The sequence below is a fragment of the Ursus maritimus genome, unplaced genomic scaffold (genome assembly GCF_017311325.1).
Source record: "Ursus maritimus isolate PB19 unplaced genomic scaffold, ASM1731132v1 scaffold_23, whole genome shotgun sequence".
Lineage (NCBI taxonomy): Eukaryota > Metazoa > Chordata > Mammalia > Carnivora > Ursidae > Ursus > Ursus maritimus.
In genome coordinates this window covers 41,049,205-41,074,520 of record NW_024424786.1, presented here as the reverse complement: position 1 = coordinate 41,074,520, position 25,316 = coordinate 41,049,205, and the positions used below count along the sequence as shown (strand labels likewise).

Genomic DNA, 25,316 nt, shown 5'->3' with positions numbered 1-25,316 from the left:
TCTGCTCCTGCCACCTCCTGAGCCCCCTGCCTCCCTGGCCGGGCTGATGCTCAGAGGACCCAGCTGCTCCTGCGGGGTGACAGGAAGAAAGGATGGGGCTGGAGGCAGGACGGGGGCTGCAGGAAGTGCCTTTCTTGGAACTCTGCACCAAAATAGCCCGGTCTGTCCCCACTCTGGGTCTCAGTGTCCCAGGGGGGAGATAAGTGTCACCAAGGAGACCCTCACCAGGGAGGGGCCTGAGCTGACCTTAATCGGGCTTTTGCTCACCACCCCCCTCCCCTCTCCTACCCCCACCGGCTCCCACCAAGCCTGCCTCAGGCTCTGCGCCACTTTGAAGTCCTAACATAAATATCATGTCTGCTTGGGTTCCCCTTCCCGGCCTGGTCACAGCCCCCAGACCTGGCTCCCACCCCAGCCAGCCCTGGGGGTGCGTGCTGGGGGAGAGGGGGGAGGCCTGGACCACCCAGGGAAGGTGGCGAGCCAGAGACACTGGAACAGGAATGGGGAGACGGGGGCAGACACCAGAGACGGAGAGGGAAGATACGGAAGTGGCCAGAGAACAGAAAGACAGACCCGAAAAACCAACAAGGTGACAATCCTGGGGACAGGAGAGGAGACAGAGAGACCCCAGAGAGTGACAGGAGCCCTGGAGACACAGGACTGCAGAGAGGGAAGAGAGAGGAAGAGATACAGTGCGAGGGACAGTGAGACAGTGAGGGGGCAGGAAAAGAAGGGAAAGTTCCAGGGTGCGGGTGGAGACGGGGAGGCTGACACTGGGGTAGCAGTGGGAAGGACACGGTGGAAAAAGAAACATCCCTGGTGACAGACTGACCAACCATCTCCGTTTGCCCCGAGGGCTAACGGGGTTCCCAGCAGACAGGATTTGCAGGGCTGCGACCAGGAGAGTCCTCAGCAAGCTGGGACAGGTTGGTCACCCTCAGTAGCAGGCTTCTGCCAGATGCCTCAGGGACCACAGAGGCCTCACCCTCACAGCCCAAGGGCAGCAGAGGAAGGACAGGAACAGCAAAGGCCAGGGGAGCGGCCATTCCTCCTGGGATCCCCAGGATCAGGTAGTCCCTCCTCTGCCTCCACCCCGTGACCTGGGGCAAAGCCTTGTCCCTCTCTGAGCTGGGAGGACACTGAGCAGGGCAGCTGGGCTGGGCCCTTCTAGTTCTGCAGTGGGCTCCAGGACTCCCATCCTCGTAGGCAGATGTGGCCAGATGTTCAGGTCAGGCATCTGCCAGGAGAGGGACTGGGGCCCCAGCTGTGCCCAGGTTAGGAGATCCAGGGGAGCCATGTGTTTCTCTCCTCACAGCTGTGGGCACAGGTGTGGGCCCATGGGGACACACACACACACATCACCCAGCTGCGTGGACCCTCAGCAATGCAAGCCTCGTGCAAGCACACACACTCACGTGCCCACGGTCGTGTACAGACACCCAGGTACACCCACCAGCATGCTGTCTCTCTCTATGGTGGATGCCACCCTCCCCACCCCCTCCAGCTGTCAGAATCCCTTACCCCCCCAGGGACTAGACCTGGACACACCCCTTCTTCCCAGGCCCCACCTTTCCCAAGCCTCTCCCTCCCACCCCGTCCAGTCCCCAGCGCCACCCCCCTTCCCGCGGTCTCTCCCATCCAGAAGGACACAGGGTGCGGCACCAGCACGTGGGGAGGGGCAGGAGGCCAAAATTGCTGCCCTCCCCCAGACTGCCCTTCCTCCCCCCTTCTGCCCTGGGACCTCTCCCACCTCCCCTCCTGCGGCTCCCACCCACGGCTGGGCGGCTCCTGCCCACCAGTTGGCCCTTCCTCCTGACAGCCTGAAGGCTGGGGTGGTTTGGGAAGAATTTAGAAATGGAGGGAGGTGGGGGGATGGGGACAAAAGGAAAAGGAGGAAAGGAGGTGATTTGTACACAAAGCAATGTGCTGGCTCAGCAGTGGGCCGTGCCAAGGCTCTAGGACGCCTGCCCAGGGGGAGCCCCCCAATCATACTCACCCCCCCATCCTGGCCGTTCCACTGGGCTCTCTTCAGGCCAACCCCTCTGCAGGCCGCCTGCACCCCCACCCCCACGGGCCCACACATCACATCCAAAACCACTGTCTGGCTTGTCCTGGTAGCTGGAAGACAAGGCTCCTTCTGGGGAAGTGGGCTTCTGTTTTCAAGCCCGTCTTAAGGTGAGCTCTCGCCATAAGGGCCACGATCAGGGCAGAGGACTCCAGCCTCCGAACCCACCCTGTGAGCAGAGCTCAGGGTCTAGAGCTGCCTCCACCGCTTCGAGGAAGACACGGTGGCCTCAGGCCCCAACAGAGAAGACGGGGATTGTGGTAACAAGGAAGCATCACACGTGATCTCTGCCCGTGGTCGCCCGCGCGGTCCTGCCCTCCTGGACCTACAGATCCCAAGTGGCATTCTGAGCCCGCCATCCATCGCGGTGTGGATCAGTACGAATTAGCACTTCTGCCTGAATCCCTATAGCCAGCCATGCCTCTCAGCATCTTCTCTCACCTCCATACCCACATGCTTAGCCATCTATCCACCCATCCACTTACTCCTTCTACATCCATCCATTATCCGCCTGTCCACCGACCCACGCATCCACGCATTCTCTGACCACACCGCCCTTCCACCCACGTACACACTCATGCATTCACCAGTGCAGGCACCCATCTATCTATCCACCCACCCATCATCCAAGCTTTTACTGCATCCAAGAGCATCTTCTCTGTGCTAGGCAGGGAGCAAGATGAGTCAGGCTGAATGGGACTGACAGAAAGAGGAAGACCGCAACCAGCCCCTCTCTGTCCCCTCGCCCCCAGATCCTTGATGCTATGCCCACTGCACCTGGTCCTGACTAGGGTTGGAAGTTCCTAGGTCGCCTCAACTCCACCTCTCCCAACCTGGATGGGAGCAGGGGAATGCTAGGCACCCAGGTGCGGCTCCAAGCTTCATTCTCCACCCACAAAACCCTTAGCTTTGTTGGGGTCAGAGGTGCCCCGCTCATCTCTACCCCCGCCCCCTCTGGCTCAGCAGTCCCTCTACTTGCAAGTCAGCCCAGCCTGACCATCTGGAATCTGGCCTTTGACCCTCTTCCTTCTGCTTCTCTTGCCTGCCCCCCAACCCCTCACCCCAACTGAGGCTGGAGTCCTGACCTCTGATCTGACCTGCCTACTCGCCAGACGGCTTGCAGCCTCCCCTCAGACGCCCCAGCACGGGCCATTGCCCGAATCATGACTGGGCCCGCCACACCCTTGGATCAGGCTCTGGCCAGCCCCTAAGGAGCCTCCAGAGGCTGCCTCCCCCAGCCCGGCCCGCCCTGCTGCCCGGCTCTCCAGCCAGCTCCCTCCCCTCTCCCAGACTATTGCAACAACCTCCAGTCCTCCTCCACCCACCACACACCAGCCACAGGGAACTCCCATCATACCTCTTCCACATGGCCCCCGCAGTGGAGGCCAGTCTTTAAGGGGTAGCTTACTGCCTTCCAAGCCAGGCTTCTACCCCCTTTCTGACATTCCCTCTTCACTACTTACAGTCTCTCTAGATGTCCCTCATGCCAGTGGAGTCCTTTGTATTCTCTAAAGGCATCTTAAGCTCCCCCACCCCAGCACTTTGTCTAGGCTGTGCCTTCCCCCATCCTCACTTCCTCATGCCATGCCCAGCTCTCAGACAGTGCTTGATGGCTCCTCAGGGCACCGCAGCAAAAAGAGAACTGGAACGAGAGTCAGGCAGCCTTGGTTCTAGTCCCAGCCCTGCCACAAACTAGCTCTGAGACTCCCTGGGCCTCAGTGTCCCCTACCTGCAAAAAGGCTTGCTGATTTCCAGGGATCTCCCAGTTCTGAAATGGTCTGACTTCTGGGGAAGGCTGGGCACGTGTGGGGAGCAGGTGGACTTTGGCTCCAGATAGCATCCCGGATTCCCCCAGCATGGCCCTGGGCCAGGTTCTTCATTTATCTGAGTCTCTGATTCATTAATTTGACAAATCCTACTGAGCAGCATTGACGGGCCAGGAACTTTCTAGGCTCTGGGGATACAGTAGGGAACAAGACAATGACGCTGCCCTCACGGATCTTACACAGTCTCCACTGGGGACATAACATTCAGCAATGTCTGGAGACAATTTTGATTGTCCCAACTGGAGGGATGTTACTGGCCTCTAGGTAGAAGCCAGGGATACCACTAAGCATCTTACAATGCACAGCACAGTCCCTACAAGAGGTAGAGGTGGACCTGGTGAGTTTCACATACAGCCAGGAGGCCAGAGTAGTTGGAGCAGAGGAGTGAGTGGGAGTGGGGTAAGAAGTTGGAGGGCAGACCGCATCAGCCTGGAGGCCATGGCCAAGATGTTGGCCTGTCTTCTGAGTGAGATGGGGGCCCAGACAATTCTGAGCAGGGGAGTAACCAGATTTGTCTTGGATTTGAAAGGAATCCCTCTGGCAGGATGGAGAAGGCAAGACAGAGATCAGAGGAGAGGCTGTCGCAAGAATCTAGATGGAAGGGGACAGTGGCACGGGCCACAGGTGGGTGGCAAAGAAAATGGCCAGAAGCAGTCAGATTGTGGATCTACCCGAAGGTGAAGTCAATAGGATTTGCTGAGAGATTGGATGTGGGGTGTGGGAGAAAGAGGAGTCAAGGATGATCTCAAGGCTTTGGGCCTGAGCCAAGGGAAGGATGCACTGCCCCATATTGACTTTCTTCTCATGAGAAGGGGGATAATTCTATACATTTCACAGATGTAGACCTTAAAAGAACGACTTTCCGGGCATACAGCAAGCGCTTCAAAAGCCCTGGTTCTCAGGGGGACTGGCCGGGTCTGCAAGGCCAGCCCTGGTGCTGTAAGGTGATTAGCAAAGCTGCTCTGGTCCCCCCCCGCCCCCCCGGAAGTTTCTCTCCGAAGACTAAGGAACATTTGCCTCATGCTTTGCAGCTGACAAAGCACATTTACAAACAGCGAGAGCTGTGATACAATAGCCCTGCTGAGCAGAAAGGCCCTGACACATTACCCCATTTTGTAGATAAGAAAAACGGAGACCCAGAGAGGGTCAGTGACTTCCCAGCAGTCACACAGCACAACAGTGGCAGAGCACTGAGGGGCAGAATCTCTCCTCCACGTCCCCACCCCCTGGCTCAAACTTCTGCCGAGAGTGCAATGGGTGTTCACGGGTTAATCTGACAGCCAGCTCCCCAGGGACCATCCTGGATGATGGGCTCAGTGCACATGCCTCCAGAGGCCTCCAAGAGGGGCGGGCAGAGGACCCTGGCCAGGCCCACGCAGCAGCGTCTGGGGGCAGGGAAGCCTCCACACATGTGACGTCTGTGTCACATACACATGTATGTGTCATTGCGAGCTTCATGCCCATACATGGCCTCTCCCCAGTCCGTCCCCTCCCAGACAGCCCTGCTCACCCTGAGTTCAGCCTAACCCCTGCCTGGTCCCCCTCCCCCATGCACCCTGCCCTTTTGCAGCAGGAGCCCAGAGAAGCATTTCCTGTTTGGGGGCTGCCTCCTCCCCTTCTAAGCCCAGGTTCCCAGGGCCCCAGGCTGAGCAGAGGTGAAGGGAGGGCAGCCCCCTTCCCCTCCTCCGCCCCCCCATCCAGCTGGAGCCAGGAAGCTTGGGGGTGGGGGCAGGTTGAGGCTGGAGGTTAGTTCCTAAATGAAGGTTTGAGGATGCCCATGCCTGACGCCTGTGTGATCAAGGTGGATCCCATGCAGGGGCTGCACACGGACGAGAGGGCTGTCTTGTGTGAGGACACGTAGAATGTTGCCGCACTTAAGTATGTGCGGCCAAGGGGCTTAGCGCGTTACAGCATGTACAAGTCTGGGACGATGGGACCGTGCGAAGAGTGCTCTTGTGCGGGGACAGGAGCGTGCACACACGTGTGTGATGTGAAGGGCATGACGTAGAGCATGTGTCCACATGTATGACGAGCAGTTGGGCCCTGAGACAGTTCACAAGTGTGATAAGGTTGGTGTGGCCAGACTGGATCCCGGGGGAGTCTCTGGGAAGGGACCTCACCCCACCGCCAAGAGCCCCAGACTGCCGGAATTTTCTGAGGGTCTTCCAGCCTCCTGGGCAGGCGTTTCCCCCTCTTCTCGACTCCCAGGCAGCTCGCTGCGTCTCCCCCCACCCCCACCCTCCAGCACCCCCCACCTCTGCCCCCCGCCCGACTGCTTCCTGCTCTGGCCGCCCCGGGCCCCGGGGGAGCGGGAGCAGGGAGCTGGCAGCGGCCCCAGCCCACTCCTTACAAGGCCTGAGCCCGGCCCAGGCCCGCCCCCGGCCCGCCTGCCAGGGGCCCCGGTCCCTCCCCCTGTCAAGAGCGGCCGCGAGCCGGCCCCGGGCCAGTCGGGGGGCATCGCGATGCTGCTGCGCCTGCTGCTGGCCTGGGCGGCCGCGGTGCCCACACTGGGCCAGGCCCCCTGGGCGGCCGAGCCCCGGGCCATCTGCGGCCCCGGCAGCTGCTACGCGCTCTTCCAGCGGCGCCGCACCTTCCTGGAGGCCTGGCGGGCCTGCCGCGAGTTGGGGGGCGACCTGGCCACGCCGCGGACCCCCGAGGAGGCTCAGCGTGTGGACAGCCTGGTGGGCTCCGGCCCGGCCAGCCAGCTGCTGTGGATCGGCCTGCAGCGGCAGGCCCGGCAATGCCAACCACAGCGCCCGCTGCGTGGCTTCACGTGGACCACGGGAGACCAGGACACGGCCTTCACCAACTGGGCCCAGCCGGCCACAGGGGGGCCCTGCCCGGCCCAGCGCTGCGCCGCCCTTGAGGCGAGCGGCGAGCATCGCTGGCTCGAGGGCTCTTGCACACTGGCCGTCGATGGCTACCTGTGCCAGTTCGGCTTCGAGGGTTCCTGCCAGGCGCTGCCAGATGAGGCGGGCCAGGCAGGCCCGGCGGTCTACACCACGCCCTTCCACCTGGTCTCCACCGAGTTGGAGTGGCTGCCCTTCGGCTCCGTGGCCGCTGTGCCTTGCCAGGCTGGCAGAGAAGCCTCCCTGCTCTGCGTGAAGCAGCCTGAGGGTGGCGTGGGCTGGTCTCGGGCCGGGCCCTTGTGCCCGGCTGCCGGCTGCGGCCCGGACAACGGGGGCTGCGAACACGAGTGCGTGGAGGAGGTGGACGGTCGTGTGTCCTGTCGCTGCACCGAGGGCTTCCGGCTGGCGGCGGACGGGCAAAGCTGCGAGGACCCGTGTGCCCATGCCCCGTGTGAGCAACAGTGTGAGCCTGGTGGGCCGCAGGGCTACAGCTGCCACTGTCGCCTGGGTTTCCGGCCGGCCGAGGATGAGCCACACCGCTGCGTGGACACGGACGAGTGCCAGATCGCCGGCGTGTGCCAGCAGATGTGTGTCAACTACGTCGGTGGCTTCGAGTGCTACTGCAGGGAGGGCCACGAGCTTGAGGCTGATGGCATCAGCTGCAGCCCCGCTGGGGCCATGGGTGCCCGGGCTTCCCAGGACCTAGGGGATGAGCTGCTGGATGACCGGGAGGACGAAGAGGATGAACATGAGGCCTGGGAGACCTTTGATGGTAGCTGGACGGAGGTGCCTGGGATCCCATGGATGGAGGCCACGCAGCCGCCTGACTTTGGCCTGGCCTATAGACCTAGTTTCCCAGAGGAGGAAGAGCATCAGATGCCCTACCTGGACCCCACCTGGCCACCCCCACTTAGTGCTCCCAGGGTCCCCTACCACTCCTCAGTGATCTCTGTCACCCGACCCGTGGTGGTCTCTGCCACACGCCCCACACTGCCTTCTGCCCACCGACCCCCTATGATCTCTGCCACACGCCCACCCCAGGCCCCTGCCCCTGAGCCCCCCATGATCCCTGCCAGGCACCCGGCTTTGCCTCCTGACCACCAGTTCCCCATGATCTCAGCCAACCATCCAGATCTGCCCTTTGCCTACCAACCCCCCATTGTCTCTGCCACTCACCCAGCACGGCCCCCTGCTCACCAGCCCCCAATTATCTCAGCCAAACATCCTGAACTGCCCCCTGTGTTTCCAGACACCCAGGTCACTGACACCCAGACCACCGCTCATGTGCCCCAGATCCCTGCTAACCACACTCCTCTGAATACCACTAACAGCGCCCATCAATCCCTTGTCACCCCAGATGTCCCGGCTCTCCAAGCCCAGGCCACCCCCCTTCCCATTACCTCGACTGTCCAGCCCCCTCTGACCACTACCTCCAGATCCCCTGTGCTCCCTGCCCATCAAGTCCCCGGGTCTTCTTCTATCCAGACCCCAGCCCCCCACATTACCCTCACCTCAGAGCCCCCTCAGAGCCCCACTAACCAGACGTCATTCACCAGCCCTACACACCCCCATTCCAAACCCCCCCAAGTCCCAAGGGAAGGTGCCCATGACGCCAAGGTGGCCCCATGGCTGCCCTCAGCAGCCCCCACAGCCCTGGGGGAGGCCAGTCCGGCAGGCCACAGCCGGAGGGATGACCGGTGGCTGCTGGTGGCACTCCTAGTGCCCACATGTGTCTTCTTGGTGGTCCTACTCGCGCTGGGCATCGTGTACTGCACCCGCTGTGGCCCCCACGCACCCAACAAGCGAGTTACTGACTGCTATCGCTGGGTCACCCACACTGGGAGCAAGGGACCAACAGAACCAATGCCCCACCGGGGCAGCCTCACAGGGGTACAGACCTGCAGAACCAGCGTGTGATGGGGTGCAGCCCCCCCTCTGCGGGGTGGGGGGAAGGGGTGTGCATTGGACACATGGCCCAGGCTGCACCAGGGACCCATGGGGGCTACCCAGCTGGACAGAGGGCTTCCTGCTCCCCCCAGGGCCCAGCCAGCCTCCTCTCTCAGTCAACTACCAGCCTCGACTCTTGGGAACTCTACTCCCCGGCCCAGCACTCACGACAGAGGAGACGCCGAGGCCCGCAGGACCTCAGGGGGTGGGTGCTGGGGTCTTCTCCAATAAATGGGGTGCCAAACTCACCCAAAGTTCCTGACCCCCATTGATGTCTGAGAGGAGGGGTTTGGGAGGACTCAACAAAAAAGGGGACCTTCCTTCTGCTTGTCTGGGTCCCAAGGAAATAAGGTAAGACCCCTTAAGGGAGGGTATGCTTCCGAGATTCTCGGGTAAACAGGAGCCCAGAGAGGGCAGAGCCTTGCCCATGATCATGCAGTGAGCCCAGGGGAGTGGGAGGTTTGGCATGGAGAGGGTTTCATATTTGTTCCTCTTTTTACCAAAACTCCAAGAAAGGGGGGCTGAAATGGGGGAGTGTTCTAGAATGAGAGCTTCTGCTCAACTGGAGCCAAACTGGGATTTAGGAGTCAAAGTTAAGCTCTGGATCTGGTGATTCTGGGGAGTGAAGGGTGTCTAGTGGGTGAGCTTCTAACTGTCTTCTGGTACTTGCCATCCCATCCCCACAGCCTGCCTAGAAGTTGGCACCTGGGGCCCAGGGTCACTCAAGGGTGCTGCCACTCCTCTGGGTTATAGGTGCTCTGAAGGTGCCCCTCCTCCCTGATCTGGAGAGGGGGCCGGAGCCACTGCCTCGCAGACTGGGATGGGGAGAGCCCGGAACCTGGGAGAGATATCCCATATCCAGTTCCCTTGGCAGGCTTCTGAGCAAGGCTGGGGCCACATTTTGTCCTTCTCCATGTGGGTGGTGCTGGGACAGAGAGAACCCAGGAGACCAGAGCTTGAGCAAGTTGCTCAATGCCGAGGTGTCCCATGAATCCAGAAGGGGATGGGCAAAGATCACTGCCTGCGGGAACCTGGCAAACTGCTTCATCCTGGGCTCACTGCCTTGGGGACCAGCAGAGGCGGGACCTCGGCCGGGGAGGCTCCGGTTCCCACCGCCTCTGTAATTTTTCAGTTGCAGTCTCTAAGGAGCCTCTAATTAGGACGGAGCAGAACCACCACGACCACCCAGACAGGAGAGGAGGGGTGGCCTAGAGGCCCCTTCCCTACCGGGTGCCCTATGCCACCCTCTGGCCCCGGGGCCTGGGCCTGGGCCGGGCCCCAGGGGACCGGTAGAGGAGGGGCCAGAACTGGGGACGAACCGGGGGCCTGGGAGGGGGTGGAGGGAACGCTATGCACCGCCCCCGGCCCCGCTCTCATGTTCCCCTAACTCAAACCAGACGCCCCCGCCAGATCCTGCCCAAGTGTTTAACCTCGGAGACGCCGCTGGAGAGATTCGATGAATGAGAATGGAGTCACGGATGGCCTATAGGCCTGGGTCTGAGAAGGTGGTGTGGGCGCAGCCTCGGGGGTGACAAAGCCTGCCAGGATGGGACAGACTGGCGCTCCCTCCTGTGACCCTGGGCAGGGGATCCAGAGCGCCCTCTGGGCAGGAAGGAGTTAAGTGCACTGCTGTTGGAGGGAGGGGATGGGAGTGGGGAAGGGGGCCCAGAGCCGGCTCTTTGTCATCCGTAATGAGCAACAGATGCGGAGCTGCGTGCGGGCCTAAACAGACTGCCTCCCAGGGCAGAACCCCCGCCTGCGCCCAGCCTGGGCTCCGCCCAGACCCGGAGCTGTGTCTTAGGCTCCGCCCATCGACTCTGAGACTCCTCCTCATCCAGGCGCGAACCTCGCCTGCAGGCAGATGCCGGCGCTATCAGACAGATCCCTTCTAGCTACGAGCCACGCCCACCCACGACTGTCAAAGTGCCCCCTCGGGAGCTCTTCAGAAGCCCCACCCACCAAAACCACAAGCCTCGCCCCCTGCCAGCTCAGAGATCCTCGCAGAACGATTGCCCCGCCCCTCTGCTCTATCAGCCCCGCCCCGGCCAAGGCAGTACCATTGTCCCCGCCCACCAGGGCCATAAGCCCCGCCTTCTCAGGCGGGTCGCGCAGACTGCCAGTTATTAGCTCCCGCCTCCAGGAAGCATAAACTCCGCCCAGAGCTTACACTTTCTCCTCACGCCGCGTTGCATGCCCCGCCTAACAGAAACACAAGCTCCGCCCCTTCTCGGAGCAGGGGACTCGGTTCACGAGTGCAGGGAATCCCGTAGAGACCCTTTCTCCGTCCGGGAGACCTGCAAGTTCCGCCTTCCAGGAGGTTACGGGTTCCCCTTAAGCCCCTCTTCAGGCTCCGCCCCCAGATACAAGTCCCGCCCATTCACGGCCGTTCAAATTGCAGGGGCGGGGCCCCAGGCCCGCCTCCCTGGGAAAAAAAGTTCCGCCCATGTCCGGCTAACACTTTCCCTTCACACTGAGGTAATGGTGCACATAGAGTCCTCGGGTCCTCCCACTAAGAATAACCACAAACTCCAACCCTGACCATCCCTTAAGTCCCGCCCATCCAGAGCGCCCCTCGCCGGGGGCTTCGAGCAAAAGAATCCTCTCGCGCAGAGAGCGTAACCCAACCTCTTCTCTCAGGCTCCACCTACTGTGAATGTATAGCCACGCCCACCTGTAGGTTCCACCTTCTCGGGATTCCGGGACCCAGGACTCCCAAAGTCGCTCACCGCCTTCCGAATATGCTCAGACTGTTGTGGATCCAAACTCCTTGTCCCTGACCAGGATGCCCCTGAACCCGGCCCTGGCACCCCGTCTCCTTCCCTACTCACGGTTTCCGGTCGTCTAGATTGCAGGTTCTCTGGAGGGAGCTCTCAGATGAGGTCGAGAGCCTGACGGGAGGCGTAGATGAATGGGCCTTTGGCGCCACCTGCCTTCGGCGTCCGGGTTTGCAGCCACCGCGAACCTGGCCCCCCTCCCAAAGCACATTAGGGCTCAATAAATACTTGCTTAATTTAATAAATGTCTGTGTTATTCAGATATTGGCCGCTTCGGCAAATATTTGCCCCCCCCCCCGCAAAACAGCAGATCCACTCTCATGGTTCTTCTGTTGTATTTGGAAGACGCCAAAGGGCCCTCTGTGAGCTGCAGCGGCCCCCTGCCAGTCTTTACAGCTGCTGGTGGGACTTTTGTTGTACCTTACCCACGAATCCTGTTTCCCAGGGATGAAAGCACAGACTCTCACCTGAATCGTTAGGGCTGGGTCCTCCCCTCCTCCAACTAGTGCTCCAAAGTGTGGACACCTTCCTTAGAGGCATGCACTCTAAGGTGCACTACATGTTTGGGCTCACACACCCTCATGTAGAAGCTGAGACTTCCAGTTTTGGGAGCAGGATTGATCTCAGGGCAGACCTCTATATCAGCGCTCATCACTACATTTGAAAATATTCCCCTGCTCACTCCCACACTAGACTGGGGCTCCAGGTGTCCAGGCCACTCTGGAGTTCGGTACCAGGGGCTCAATGTAATGTCCTTCAAACATGATTGGGACAGACTGGGCAGTTAAGGTTGAAGAGGGGCAGAACTAACGTCTATCGAGTTCCAGTAGGTACCAGCACCCAGCTGGATACCCCTCACTTCCTGTCTTAGGCATTTGGTGGAGCCACTTCCTCAGCGACTCAAAGCCTGGGGAATGAGATGCTTTCCAGATGAGATTCCAGTTCTGGCCCCCTGGCCACTATGAATGGGAGTAGGGTTTAGTGCCGAATCCTGGTGCAAATAATAGTGAACCCTTGCAGCAGCGATGGTCAGCCTCATCCCATTCTAAGGGCTTTACGTGTCTTTACCCACTTGATGTCCAGAACAGCCCCCATGCAGTGAGTGTCACTCTTACCATGCTTTGCAGATGAGGAAGCTGAAGGCACTTGCCCGAGCGCCTTGCATCAAGCCGTCCATCCTATTTGACCAAGTTAGTAAGTGGAGGTTTGGATGGAGGTAGAATCGGTGATCTTTGCCCCTAGAGCAGAGCCAGTCCATGAGGATAGCCATGTCTCTGATTAGAAAATGCCCACCTCCCAGGGAACTTGCTTTTTTTTTTTAGTCAATACATTTTTATTTAAGGAATTTTACGTGATTCCTCCCACTGCCAATCACCTTAGTTCCTCCCAAGTCAGAATCATAATCTTCAACATAGCCTTTTTAAAAAGAGCTTTTGTTCAATCCACAGTTGTCACTGTCAGTCCATAATTCTTCATGGCGGGCTTCTTTGATCTCCACTTGAATATGGACATACTTCAGAAATTCCCCACCTCTAGTCTTTGGAAACCAATTTCTTTACTTTAGGGCCACATTTAGAAGCAGAGTAGATGGATCTTTCTAGTTCTCAATTTCAGACACTCTCTAAACATGAATAAGTTCAAATCATATTCACCCTGAACGATCACACCTTAGAATTGTACAGACTGTTGGGATACACCAATACCTAAGATTTAAAATATTTGCAGGGCGCCTGGGTGGCTCAGTTGGTTAAGTGTTTGGCTCTTGGTTTGGCTCAGGGTGATAATCTCCTGAGTCGTGGAATCGAGCCCCCAGGGGAGCCCTAACCCCCACTCCCCTCCTCCCTGCCTGTGCCAGGTCCAGACTCCTCTGGGAGTCTGCTTGAAGATTCTCTGCCCCTCCCCCTACTCGTGCACACATGCTCTCTCTCTCTCTCTTAAATAATTTGTTTTAAATAAAATACTTGACTGTTAAGTCCTTCACACAGTTTTAGCAGATAGATGTCTTGTAGTTCTTTCCCACAGATCTAACACATAGTTCTGTGAATAAAGGAAACGACGCATCTACTCTGTGAGGCATTTCCAGCGATGTAGGTCTACAGAAAAAGCCCCACCGGGTTGACCTCAACAGGGGGATCTTGCTCTTAGCAAGATGTACACTCCCCGGCTGATTGTGCTTTGATGATGCTGGTAAATGACGCATTACCTGCGACCCTGTGGGATCCAGACCAGGGGTCCGGTCGAGGTGCGGTTTTAGGGCATCTGGCAATGGCCAGGCTTTAGCATGGTTTTGGTGAGTTCAGGGATTTCTCCCTGGAAGGCAACTACTCGTGGCTGAGAGCGGGCCCTCTGCCCCAGACAGCCTTGCTTTGGTTCCAGCTCCACTACCCCAGGGCTGGGGAACCTTAGGCAGGTCCTCTAATTGCTCTCTGTTTGTCCCCCCATATGAGACATGGGCGTACTCCAGTAGCCGCCTTAGCCACAACCGTCTGTCAGAGAGAAGAGAGGACTCATTATGAGGAGAGTCGGGTGCGCTGCTGGAAGCCAGTGAGGAACTTCAGGGTGACCGCCCAAACCTTCTATGAAAAGACTGTCTGCTTTAGCTGGCTCGGGAAAGCCCTGAAGACAGAGTCCAGAAACTGATCGTGGGTGGGGGCACCTGGGGGGCTCAGTCGGTTGAGCATCTGCCTTCAGCTCGGGTCATGATCTCAGGGTCCTGGGATCGAGCCCCTCATCGGGATCTCTGCTCAGTGGGGAGCCCGCTTCTCCCTCTCCCTCTGCTGCTCTCCCTGCTTGTGCTCTCTCTCTCTGTTAAGTAAATAAATAAAATCTTCCAAAAAAGAAAAAAGAAACTGATCAGCAGAAGATGAAGTCCCAAGCCCACCAAATCCCTACAGCAGGCGTTCTCAGACTCCCTTGGTTCATGGTATCCTCCATATCCTGAGTACCTTAGTGGGTTTCTCATGGCGCTCCTGGGCCAGAAACATGTCTCACAGTCCTGTTTAATAAATATGAGAAGTACTTGTATTTCTAAAAAAGATTTTATTTATTTATTTGAGGGGGGGGCATAGGGAGAGGGACAAGCAGACTCCATGCTGAGTGTGGAGCCTGATGCAGGGCTTGATCCCATGACCCTGAGATCAGAACCTGAGCCAAAGTCAAGAGTCCAACGCTTAGGGGCGCCCAGGTGGCTCAGCTGTTAAGCGTCTGCCTTCGGCTCAGGGCCTGATCCCAGGGTCCTGGGATCAAGCCCCACATCGGGCTCCCTGCTCCGCTGGGAGCCTGCTTCTTCCTCTCCCACTCTCCCTGCTTGTGTTCCCTCTCTTGCTGGCTGTCTCTCTCTGTCAAATAAATAAATAAAGTCTTAAAAAATAAAAAAGAGTCCAACGCTTAACAGACTGAGCCACCCAGGTGCCCTAAGGGGTACTTGTATTTTAATACCTCAGTACTCATTTGAAAGAATAATACACATACATTGAAAGATAGGAGACTATTTTTATTCTTAAGTAATCACAATCCCTTGCTAGTGGGATATGTGTGCCTGTTGGGCACTGCACAACTTCTCAAAACTTGGAATCAGATTGGACATCGCCACTTTCATTTCCTGTTACACAGTGGCTTTCCCAATAGTACTTGCTTTTGATCTTGGCAGCTGCCAAAAACCCCGATTCACAGAGATATTATGTCATCAAAAGGAACGTAGTGCAATCCAGCATCGGAACTGTGAACTGCCTCGAGCTAGCAGTTGGCCAGTTGTCTGACAGATGTCTGATAGTTCTGCATTTCTCTCAAAGTTTTATAATATTTTGTGGCTTCCTGTGAGTTTGCTGCAGTGTGGCAGGCCCTACATCAAAGGAAGGGTCTTGTTAGACAGCTGGATCCTGAGGGAGGACACTTGGGGAGCTGGGAGGAAGGTTTGGGATTGGGGATGCCTATACCCCTTCCCCTCCCCCTTCTCTACCCCCCTGCCAGGTTGGCCCCGTGGTGGCTGATGATAGGGTGGAAATGGAAACCAAAATGGGCCTGTGGGTGCCTTGCAAAGTCAGATTGGGAAGACGATGTCACACCCAGGACGGATGATGGAAGCCAGCGAAGAACACAAGAACCTGGAATTGGGGGGGTGGGGCTACCATGCAGCAGAAGGGAACTATTCGGATCTGGACACATGGACTGTCTTGGGGGTGCTCAGGGAAAGGTGGATCTTCTTGCTCTAACACGGACATCTGGTGGCAGCTTTTTCCAGAAGGTTCACTCCAGCCTGGACCTAGCATTGGCCCACACTACGAAGAGTCAGACTCCCTTTGGAATACTGCGGAGGGAAGAATTGCAAGACTCGGGGAGAAAGGAAGGGCAGAGTCAGTCTATCCCACCCACCAGCTGCCTGGTCCACAGGCTGCTGCTTCACCAGGAGCCAGTGATTCTCCACTCTCTGTGGCCTCTGAAAATAGGCTGGTCAAAGACACCCCTGATTGAAATGAGTGCTGCACCCGGATATTTCACAATATTCTCCCCACTTCAAGGTCCTTAACTTTATTTTTTATTATTATTTTTATTATTTCTTTAAAAATATTTTATTTCTTTATTTGACAGAGAGTGAGAGAGCACTAGCAGGGGGAGCTGCAGAGGCAGAGGGAGAAGCAGGCTCCCCCCTGAGCAGGGAGCCCAGCATGGGGTCTATCCCGGGACCCTGGGATCATGACCTGAGCCGAAGGCAAGCACTTAACCAACTGAGCCACCCAAACACCCAGCTTTATTTTTTTTAAAAGATTTTATTTATCTATTTGAGAGAGAGAGAGCGAGCATGAGCAGGGGGAGGGGCAGAGGGAGGCGCAGACTCCTGACTGAGCGGGGAGTTGGATGGAAGTGGGGCTTGATCTCGGGTCTCCTAGGATCATGACCTGAGCCAAAGGCAGACACCCAACCGACCGAGCCACCCAGGGGGCCCTAAGGTCCATGCAAAGTCCCTTTTTCCATGTAGGAAACATGTTCACAGGTGCCAGCGTCTAGAGAGTGGACATGTTTGGGGCCATCACTCTGCTCACCACTCTTAGGGACCGGGAAGATCATTCTAGGTTGGAAACCCACTTTTTGTTGTTGGCTTGTTTATGAGTGACAGAAACTGCCACCTGAGAGTTGCCGCCACTTTATGCTGCAGTCCAGACAGCTGGGAGAGCCTCCCCTCGGAAGGACCCTTGCTGCCCATGATCCCACAACAGTCATTCCTGGCCATGTGGCTATGTGGCCAGAGGGGGACAGTGTGCTGCCATAGCTGTCACAGCCACTGGAGTGGGGCAGCGTCAGGAGACATTTCCAGCTTTGGCCTTCATCCAGGCACCATCTAGACCACCCATGCCGTGGCGCTGTGGCCACCCCTCTCTTGTGGGCCTTTGAGGTTTTTCCTGCTGTCTTTTTTTTTTTTTTAAGATTTTATTTATTTATTTATTTATTTGAGAGAGAGAGCAGGAGCCAGGGGAGGGGCAGAGGGAGAGGGAGAAGCAGGCTCGACTGCTGACATGTTGTGCTTTTATGACATACACTGAAATTCTTCTACTGAGGGGCACCTGGGTGGCTCAGTCGGTTGAGTGTCTGTCTGCCTTCGGCTCAGGTCATGATCCCAGGGTCCTGGGATCGAGCCCCATGGCAGTGGGCTCTCTGCTCAGCAGGGAGCCTGCTTCTCCCTCTCCCTTTGCCTGCCACTCCGCCTGCTCGTGTTGTCTCTCTCTCTCTCTGTCAAATAAAAAAAAATCTTTGAAATTCTTCTACTGAAAGAATTCAGTATTTTTATTTTGGTCTCTTTCATTTTACAAGTTTCAAAAATAGCAGTCAAAGAGAAGAAAAATACGCCTGTCTTTTGGAGTAGGACCCCAGGTTACTGAAAACCGGTTGGTTTGGGTCTCAGCTGACATTCTGGACAGAAACTCCTCTTCGGAGCAGATGTGGTAAACACAGCCTCTGGCCCGTGGTCTGCATTTATCGATTTGGCCGGTCTGTTTTTCTTTCTTTCTCTGGAATCTGACTTCTAGGAGCTTTTTGCGTTCACCCAGCAAGGCAAGAGCACTCCTTGCCCACCCTGACTCAGGGATGTGTCCAGTTTTTGGCTGGACACCTGGTCCTCCTTACCCTTTCCAGAGACACCAGGGCCGCCTCAGCGATGACTTCCTTCAGGAGCTCTGGGGAATAGATGGCAGCGCGGGTGACATAGAGAGAGGATGAAACTTGGGGGAAATGCAGGGGCCAGCCACCTGGGGGAAGCTCTCTAAGGGGCCAGAGGTCCTGGGCCTGGATCCACGGAGGAGACACAAAACTGCGTGGTTTGCTCTGGGTGGCAGGCAGCTTACATTTCCCTGGGGGCCATTCACCTCCTTGGGGTCATAGAGCTCCGTCCACCTCTACTGAGGCCGCGGGAGGCAAAGCTCCTTGGGCTGGTCTGGGCCGTGGCCTAAGTGGTTCCACGACTCCATCCTCAGGACGCAGTAACTCCGGGATATTGGAGGTGTCTCTAGGAGCTCAGGAATCATTCACTTAACACATACTGACCGGACCTCCGGGTTGTGGCAGGTGCATGCTGGCTGCTGGTGAGGCACGTGTCAGACGGAGTGTCTATTTGTAATTAACAATAATACTAGCACTAATGATGATTTTAGTTAAATGTATTGAGCATTTATTCTATTGGGGCCCTGTGTTAGGCATGGTACCGTATGATCTTATTCAATCCTTATGAAAACCCTCTGAAGTCAGTAGATTCTGTTATTATCCCCCATTTGAGCCGAGAAGACTGAGACAGAGAGAGGGTAAGTGGCTTCCCCAGGGCCACTCAGGTCATAGTGGCAGACTTTGTCCAACTCAAAGATCTGCATCTGTGACCATCTGCCTCCCATAGTTTTCGTTCTAACAGAAGAAACAAAAAACAAACCTGGACACACTTACCTAGAAATTATTGCAGCTCAGAGGGGGATGGATTTAGACAGTCAGGACTCACACACAAGCTGAGCCCCGAGTGGTGAGGGGAGCAAGGGAAGAGCTAGGGGAAGGAAGAGAGCTCCAGGAGGTGGAACAGTGTGTGCCAAGACCCGAGGCAGAAAGGAGCTTGGCTTGTTCTAGGGTCAGGCACCAGGGCCCTGAGGCTGGGGTTTCGTAAGGAAAGGGGGGCAGGCTGCAGGTGAGCCTGGGGACATCTCCCGGAGTCCACAGGGACCTGAGGGCTAGGGCAGGAGCCCCGACTATATTTGATGTTTGGCAGGAGGAACCGGTACATGTTGAATGAGGTGGAGATGTGACCTGGTTAACATGCGAAGATGAAGCCCCACGGGTGGAAGAGGACGAGTGGAAGGGGAGGCCTATTGAAGTCTGCGGTAGTCATTGGAGGGGAGCCCCTGGGCGCCTGAAGCCAGGTGGTGGCTTGGGATGGAGAGGACCTGGGAGCTGTTGTAGGAAGAATTCTAGGTAGATCTCATGTGGGGGGTGAAGGAGGCATTCGTGGATGAAATGTTACGGCTTGTGGGTCTTCTTTAAAATTATCCAGTTGGAGCGGGGAGAAGAGGGGTGTGTGTGTGGATGACGTGAGAGTGGTCATGGTGGGTGATGGCTGTAGAGCTGGGTACTGAGTACAAAGGGCCTCAGGGCACCAGTCTCTCTACTTTTGTGTTGCCTGAAAATTTGCATAACAAAAAGTTAAGAAGAAAAAGGGAAAGGAAAGGCTAGTGGCTTAAGCAACGGGGTGAATGGTGGCACTGTTTCCTGAGATGGAAAAGACACAGAGGGGCAGAGTTGGGGTGCAGGTTGGAAGTCAGGTGCTCCGTTTGGGCCATGCTGTGTCAGGCTTCGATCAGAGAGTAAAGGCAGAGGCCTCTGGGATTTTGGAACAAGGCTCTGTCCCCTTCCTCAGACATCATTCTCCTTTTAAGAATTCTCCTGGCTCGGGGCGCCTGGGTGGCACAGCGGTTGGGCGTCTGCCTTAGGCTCAGGGCGTGATCCCGGTGTTATGGGATCGAGCCCCACATCAGGCTCCTCCGCTGTGAGCCTGTTTCTTCCTCTCCCACTCCCCCTGCTTGTGTTCCCTCTCTCGCTGGCTGTCTCTCTCTCTGTCAAATAAATAAATAAAATCTTTAAAAAAAAAAAAAAAAGAATTCGCCTGGCTCGATGTTGGCTGTAACAGAGACTGAACATGTGAACAAGAGACATGAGGAGACCAGGAGATGGGAGGTGTCCAGAAGACACTGGGGTTTGTGATCCTCTTCTCTGGCTGGTTGTGCAGACCCGGTGACCTCCATTGTGAAGTTGAAGTGGGTCCAGGGCCTTGTATCAACTATCCATTTTGCACAACAAACCATCTCAAAACTTAGTGTCATACAGCAACAAGGATTTCCTATTTCTCACCAACCTGTAGGTCAGCAATTTGGTCTGGGAACAGCCTGGTGATTCTTCTGCTAGTTACACACAGGGTCGTTTCTGTGGCTATCTACGGTCATCTATGATTCGCGTGGGTCTGGCATATCCAACATGGCGTCATTCCCATATCTGGAAGCTGACACTAGCTAGCTCTTGACTGGGGGCCTTAGCCTTCCTGCACACAACCTGTTATCTGTTAGGAGGTGAGGCTGAGTGTCTTCACAGCATGGTGGTCTCGGGGCTCCAAGACACCATCGGTAGAAGTTGCAAGGCCTCTCAAGGCCCATCCTCTCCAGGTGCAAACATCACATCCACCACACTTTATTGGTCAAAGCAAGTCACTTTACTTTGCCAAGTTTTGCTTTTGCAAAGCTTTGCTTTGCCTGCTTTGCAGGCCCAGATTTATAGAGTGGGGAAATAGATTCCGCCTCTTGAGGGAGATGCTGTGAAGAATTTACGGCCATATTTAAGCTATCACGGGTCAGAGAGCCCCCATATATGACATGAGCAGGTCATTCTGGCCCTAGTTGGCCCACATCTGTCATGTTACCACTTCTTCCCTCAAACCAGCATCATAAAAAGGTATACTGCAGACCACTCTGTGGATGTCTGTCAGTTACGTGTGGCATTTGGCTCAAGGGCTGGTCGCGTTTTTGAAGATAGTCACGAGGATATCTCCGATCCAGCACGCCAATCTTACAATGTGATGGTGACAAGCTTCCACTGAGAGGTGGGGTCTTATATTTCCTCCCCTAGAATCTGGGTGGATCTTCTTAGTAACCTTGACCGCTAGAAAGGGGTAGAAGTGGTGTGTGTGGCTTCTAAGGCTAGATCATAAACGGCAATAACAGCTTTCATCGTCTCGATACACTTGTCCTTGGAACCAGCCACCACGTTATGAGGGAACCCAAGCCACATGGAGAGGCCCTCCTTGGGCGTCCCAGTCAATAGACCTAGTTAGGCCCTCAGCCATCAGCCAGCACCAACTGCCCAACATATGAGTTAATGAGCTTTCAGATGATTCCACCCCTGGCTTTAGAATCTTCCAATGGAGGCCCCAGATGTCCCAGAGCAGAAATAAACCATCTCTGTTTGTTCTGCCTGAATTCCTGACCCACAAAAACCAGGAGAGATAATAACGATTATTGATGTCTTAAGCCATTAAGGTTTGGGGTAATTTGTTATGTAGTAGTAGATAATTAAAATAAGATTCCAGTAATAGAAACAAGAAAAAAGACCCAGTAGCTTAAACAAACTAGAAGTTTATTTCTCCTTCTTATTGCGAATTTGGAAGTAGGCAACCCAAGGATGATATGGTAGGTCCTATAATGTCATCAGAAGCCCAGGGTCTTTTATCTTGTTGTTCTGCTAGCCTCAGCACGAGTACAATTCTCAAGGTCACATCCTGATCCAACATTGCTGCTGGAGTTCCAACCACCACATCTGCATTCCAGGCTGAATGCAGGATGAAACTAGAGGACAGACTAGCCTTCACCGATATTTCTATGTCAAGGAGCATTCTTAAAAATCCTTTCCAACACCTTCTGTTTATATCTCATAACCTAAAATTAAGTCACACAGTCACACTCTACGTGCAAGGGAGGCTAGAAATGTTGCCTTTTAGCTGGGCTCATTGCCATCTGAAGTAAAACTGGGGTTCTGCTGTTGAGAAGGAGAGGATAGCGGATCATAGCTGGCAGGTAGTTCGCGACTGTGGTATTAGAGCAGGAAATTGGGAGAAGGAAATCGTCTCCATGGGCAGGAGCTGGAACCAGTAAACCTCCCCCCCCCCACGCGTGTGCACGCGCACACACACACTCTCCCTGCAGCGCCCTACAATGCTTGGGTACCATAGTTTTTCAAGTTGCTTCTGAACAAAAACTGACTTCACTCCCAAAGAAGCGAGGCAGTGATGCCCAGGGAAAGCTTTGGTCTAACACCACCCTCCCCCATGGCCGACAGCAGCTGGACTTCGCCCAAAATTCTAAAACGTGGCCCTGAACTTGTCACTTACCTGCTCAACCACGTTCGTGGTTCCAGTTTCCCTGGCTTACGGACAAATTCTGGGGTTTGGTATTGAAGGCCTCAGCCAGCTGTTCCACGGCTCTTTGCTTCTACTTGCTCCTCGTGCCTTGCTTCATGGCCTGCATCCAGGCCTTTGTGCAGGCAGCTCCCACGGCCCAGAACACCCTCTGCCCTGTCTCTGCCCAGGCGAATCCCACCCATTCCCAGCACCCTTCTAGAGCCACCACTAGTTCCTCTGGTGCCTTTACGCAGCTGGGTGCAGCTCCATGCCGGGGCTGGAGGAGCGGCCCACAGGCTGGCTTCCACCCACACTTGCCCTGCAGCCCAGTGCCCTGGCACAGTGAACACCCTGCACAGCTGTACCTGGGAAGATGCCACTGCCAGGAGTGAGTGAGGCCCTTCTTTTGCCCTTGTTCTTGGTCTTCAGATCCCATGTGCTGTTGTGGGGCTGGCTGTTCCCCACCCTGTGTCCTCCGACATGCTCAGCACCCACTCCCCTGGACACCAGTGGCCACCGGGAGCACTGAACTGGCACCACAGACCATAGCTCTTTCCTTCCACTTTGTTCTACGTCGTCCCCAGCCTGCCAGCAGTGGAATGAAAACCCCCACCGGGCTGGAAGACGGACCACTTGGACAATGCGTTAGAAGTGACCCAGATACCAGTCGGTTGGAGTCAGCTGCTCAGAGCAACTCAAACCTGAGTCTTGGGCCCCCAGCTGAGCAGGGTTCCCTCTCAGCTTACCCTGTTCCTGGGAGCACTGGAGCCCAACCCGGTATCCCCTTCCAGAACCGAGCATCGAATCTCTGACCCAGAGTGGCCCATTGTACTTGTACTGGCCTTGGACCCACCACATAGGAATGCACGTGAGAAGACCTTCCATTTCATACCTTTTATTTTATCTGCATCTTCTCTGCCTCCTCCCTCCCCCACTGGCCCCCGAGAGGTGGTGGGAACCCCAGCTGGAAGGGGACTACTCTCTCCTCCCCGGGGGAGCGATGGTGTCCCCAGGGCCAGGTGCCACCGATGGGAGAAGCAGGGGCCTCCATGGCCCAGCAGGTGCATCGTCCAAGAGGCTGTGGCCAAGGCCGAGGTCCCTCGGATGCCCTGTGGCCCTGGGCCCCGTGGGTCATCAGGAGGGTGAAGAGCAGAGAAGTCTGGAGGAGCAATGAGAGGGAAAGCCTGGGTGTGTGTGTGTGTGGCTGATAGAAGCAGAGGTGGACTTTGGGGGGACAGGAGCGAGACCAGGAGATGTGGGATCAAGGTGGGGCCCTGAGAAGGAACCCCAGGTTATAGGGGAGCTGGATGTGGGGGGAGGGTACACCAGGGAAAAACAGGGGGCCACGGGGGGACAAGGCTGTGCTCCAAGAACCGGGCTCCCAGTACAGGGGCTGTGCCGCAGAGTCTGATCGGGGGCTGGCCCTGAGCAGACACCAGAGGGCAGGCAGGGAGGAGCTCGTTAGGGGAGGAGGACGGGCACTTGGGGCCGGTAGTGGGGCCCAGGCTGTGGAGCTGCCACAGCCAACTCCCCAGCTTCATGGAGGCCAGCCCAACTGGGCATGGCCCCAAACCACCAATTTGTGCTTCTGGGTTGCTCGAGGGCTCCCAGTGTGGCCTCGGCCCTGCAGGGAAGAGCCCAGAGGTAGCCCTCGACCGCATGCAACAGCTGTCCCCAGGACTCCTCCCCCATCCCAGGCTTTCTGGAAACCACCCCCCCCAACCTGAGAGGGCCCCAAGATGGATCACCAGCCATTGCAGGGGGTGCAACGTGGTGGTGGTGGGGGGGGGGAGGGAGCCATGCTGGGACAGTTCACAGACTCAACTTCAGTGGTGTCCATTCACCCCCAAAATGACCCTGGGTCACTGCGCTTCAGTCTGTTTAAGGACTCTACCCCACCCCTACCCCTCGCGTGCTGGTCTGTTTTCCCTCCTGTGTCGGATAACAACTACTCAGGCATCGAAGCCCATGGCGGGATGGTGGGGAGGAGGCCACTCCGGGGACCACGTGGGTCTCAGAGTGCACCCTGCCCGTCCCCCTGGCAGCCGCTGTCACCATGGACAATGAGCACCGGGAAGTAAAGGGCGTCCTCGTAGCATGGTGGGCTTTCCAAGGGCTCTGTGTCCTCTCCACGGCGCCCCAGTGGCCCCCCGCTCAGGCTTCGGAAGACCCCTGGCGTGGCCCGGCCCCCAGCTCCCAGGGAGAGGCGGCTGCGGCTGAAAGGCAGGCGGGGCCCACTGGGCCGGGCCGGGGGCAGCGAGTTGCTGCTGAGGGAGCGACGGCAGCGCTGGCAGCCGCGGAGGTAGGCGCCGGAGCCGGCGCCCATGACCACAGCCTCCGAGTAGCTGGGCACCAGCTGCCGGTTGGAGCAGATGTGCCACTCCAGCTCGGTGAAGTCCACCGTGGCCACGCGGGAGAGCGGGGGCCCGCTGGGCACTGCCCCGGGCGGGGGCGAGCTGGCACCAAAAAGCTTCTCCACCTGGTAGTGCACATGGGCTGTGCCGTAGGCCGCCACAACACGCAGTGGCCAGGACAGCGTGGCCGCCGACACCAGCCAGAAGACCCAGGCGCGGGCGTACCAGGGTGGGCTGCGGGGGTCTGCGAAGACCATGAGGGATTCACGGAAGTCCACGTCCTTCAGGTGCATGCCCTCGCGGGCCTCCAGGTAGTCGTCCAGGCCCTCGTTGGCACTGAAGAAGCGGGCCCTCTGGGTGAGGTACGAGGCCTCGGCCTCGGCGCTGCCGAAGCTGAAGCACTTGGTGAAGCGCAGCCGCGTGGCCGCGTGGTCAGCCAGGCCCACGAGCTCCTTGGAGACATCGCGGACGCCGTGCGCTGAGTAGTCAAACTCGCCACGAGCCGTGCGGCTGTCGGCCCTCTCGTGGTAGACCTGCGTGGTGGTGTAGGCGTCGCCGTTCCGGTAGCGGGTGATCTGGCGGGTGCGGCGCACGTAGTGGTAGCTGGTGGCCTTCCACCAGACGCAGGGTGGCGCCTGCTGCAGCCGGCGGATCAGGGCAAGCACGGTGTTGGCGTCCGTGCGCGGCGCCTGGCAGGAGCGCACATGGCAGTGCCAGCACTCGGCCAGGTAGAGGAGGTAGAGGAGGGAGACAAAGGCCAGCGGGATGTACAGGTAGCCATCAGAGCAAGGGCTGGCTGGGTAGGTGGGGGGTGGGCCCCCGGCCCCACGGGCCAGGGCTGCCTCGGGCCCCAGGACCAGCCGTGGCACCGTGGCCAGGCGACACCAGGCCACGACAGCGCCGCAGGCGTGGATGAGCAGCGTAAGGAGCAGGCACTTCCAGTGCGACTCTCGGCACAGGGAGCTTCCCAGGGACTGTTTCAAGGGCCGCTGCTGCAGGGCGGGCAGACAGGGGAGAGGCGCGGGTCAGGACAGGCCGTCAGTGGTGCCTGCGCCTCTGCCTAACCCTGGGAAGGAGCTGGCGCTGGACTCCC

At 57.3% G+C, this 25,316-nt stretch overlaps 2 protein-coding genes and 1 non-coding gene across 3 annotated transcripts in view; 1 reads left to right on the top strand and 2 right to left on the bottom strand.

Annotated features, from left to right (window-relative positions):
* The first annotated feature begins 6,353 nt into the window (after positions 1 to 6,353).
* On the top strand, positions 6,354 to 8,935 carry CD248 (CD248 molecule). Its single transcript, XM_008709158.2, has one exon. It carries the CDS (start codon positions 6,354 to 6,356, stop codon positions 8,655 to 8,657), a length of 2,304 nt encoding a protein of 767 aa, XP_008707380.2. The 3' UTR covers positions 8,658 to 8,935.
* A 4,522-nt stretch (positions 8,936 to 13,457) lies between these two features.
* Positions 13,458 to 13,587, bottom strand: LOC121104872. The gene has a single exon (XR_005837246.1). It is a non-coding gene; the product is annotated as a small nucleolar RNA SNORA18 (small nucleolar RNA).
* Positions 13,588 to 23,883: 10,296 nt separating this feature from the next.
* TMEM151A (transmembrane protein 151A) overlaps positions 23,884 to 25,316 on the bottom strand; it is a 4,835-nt gene continuing 3,402 nt past the window's right edge. The window contains exon 3 of the mRNA XM_040638781.1: positions 23,884 to 25,215. Coding sequence (XP_040494715.1) covers positions 23,884 to 25,215 — 1,332 coding nt within the window. The remainder of the gene's footprint in view (positions 25,216 to 25,316) is intronic.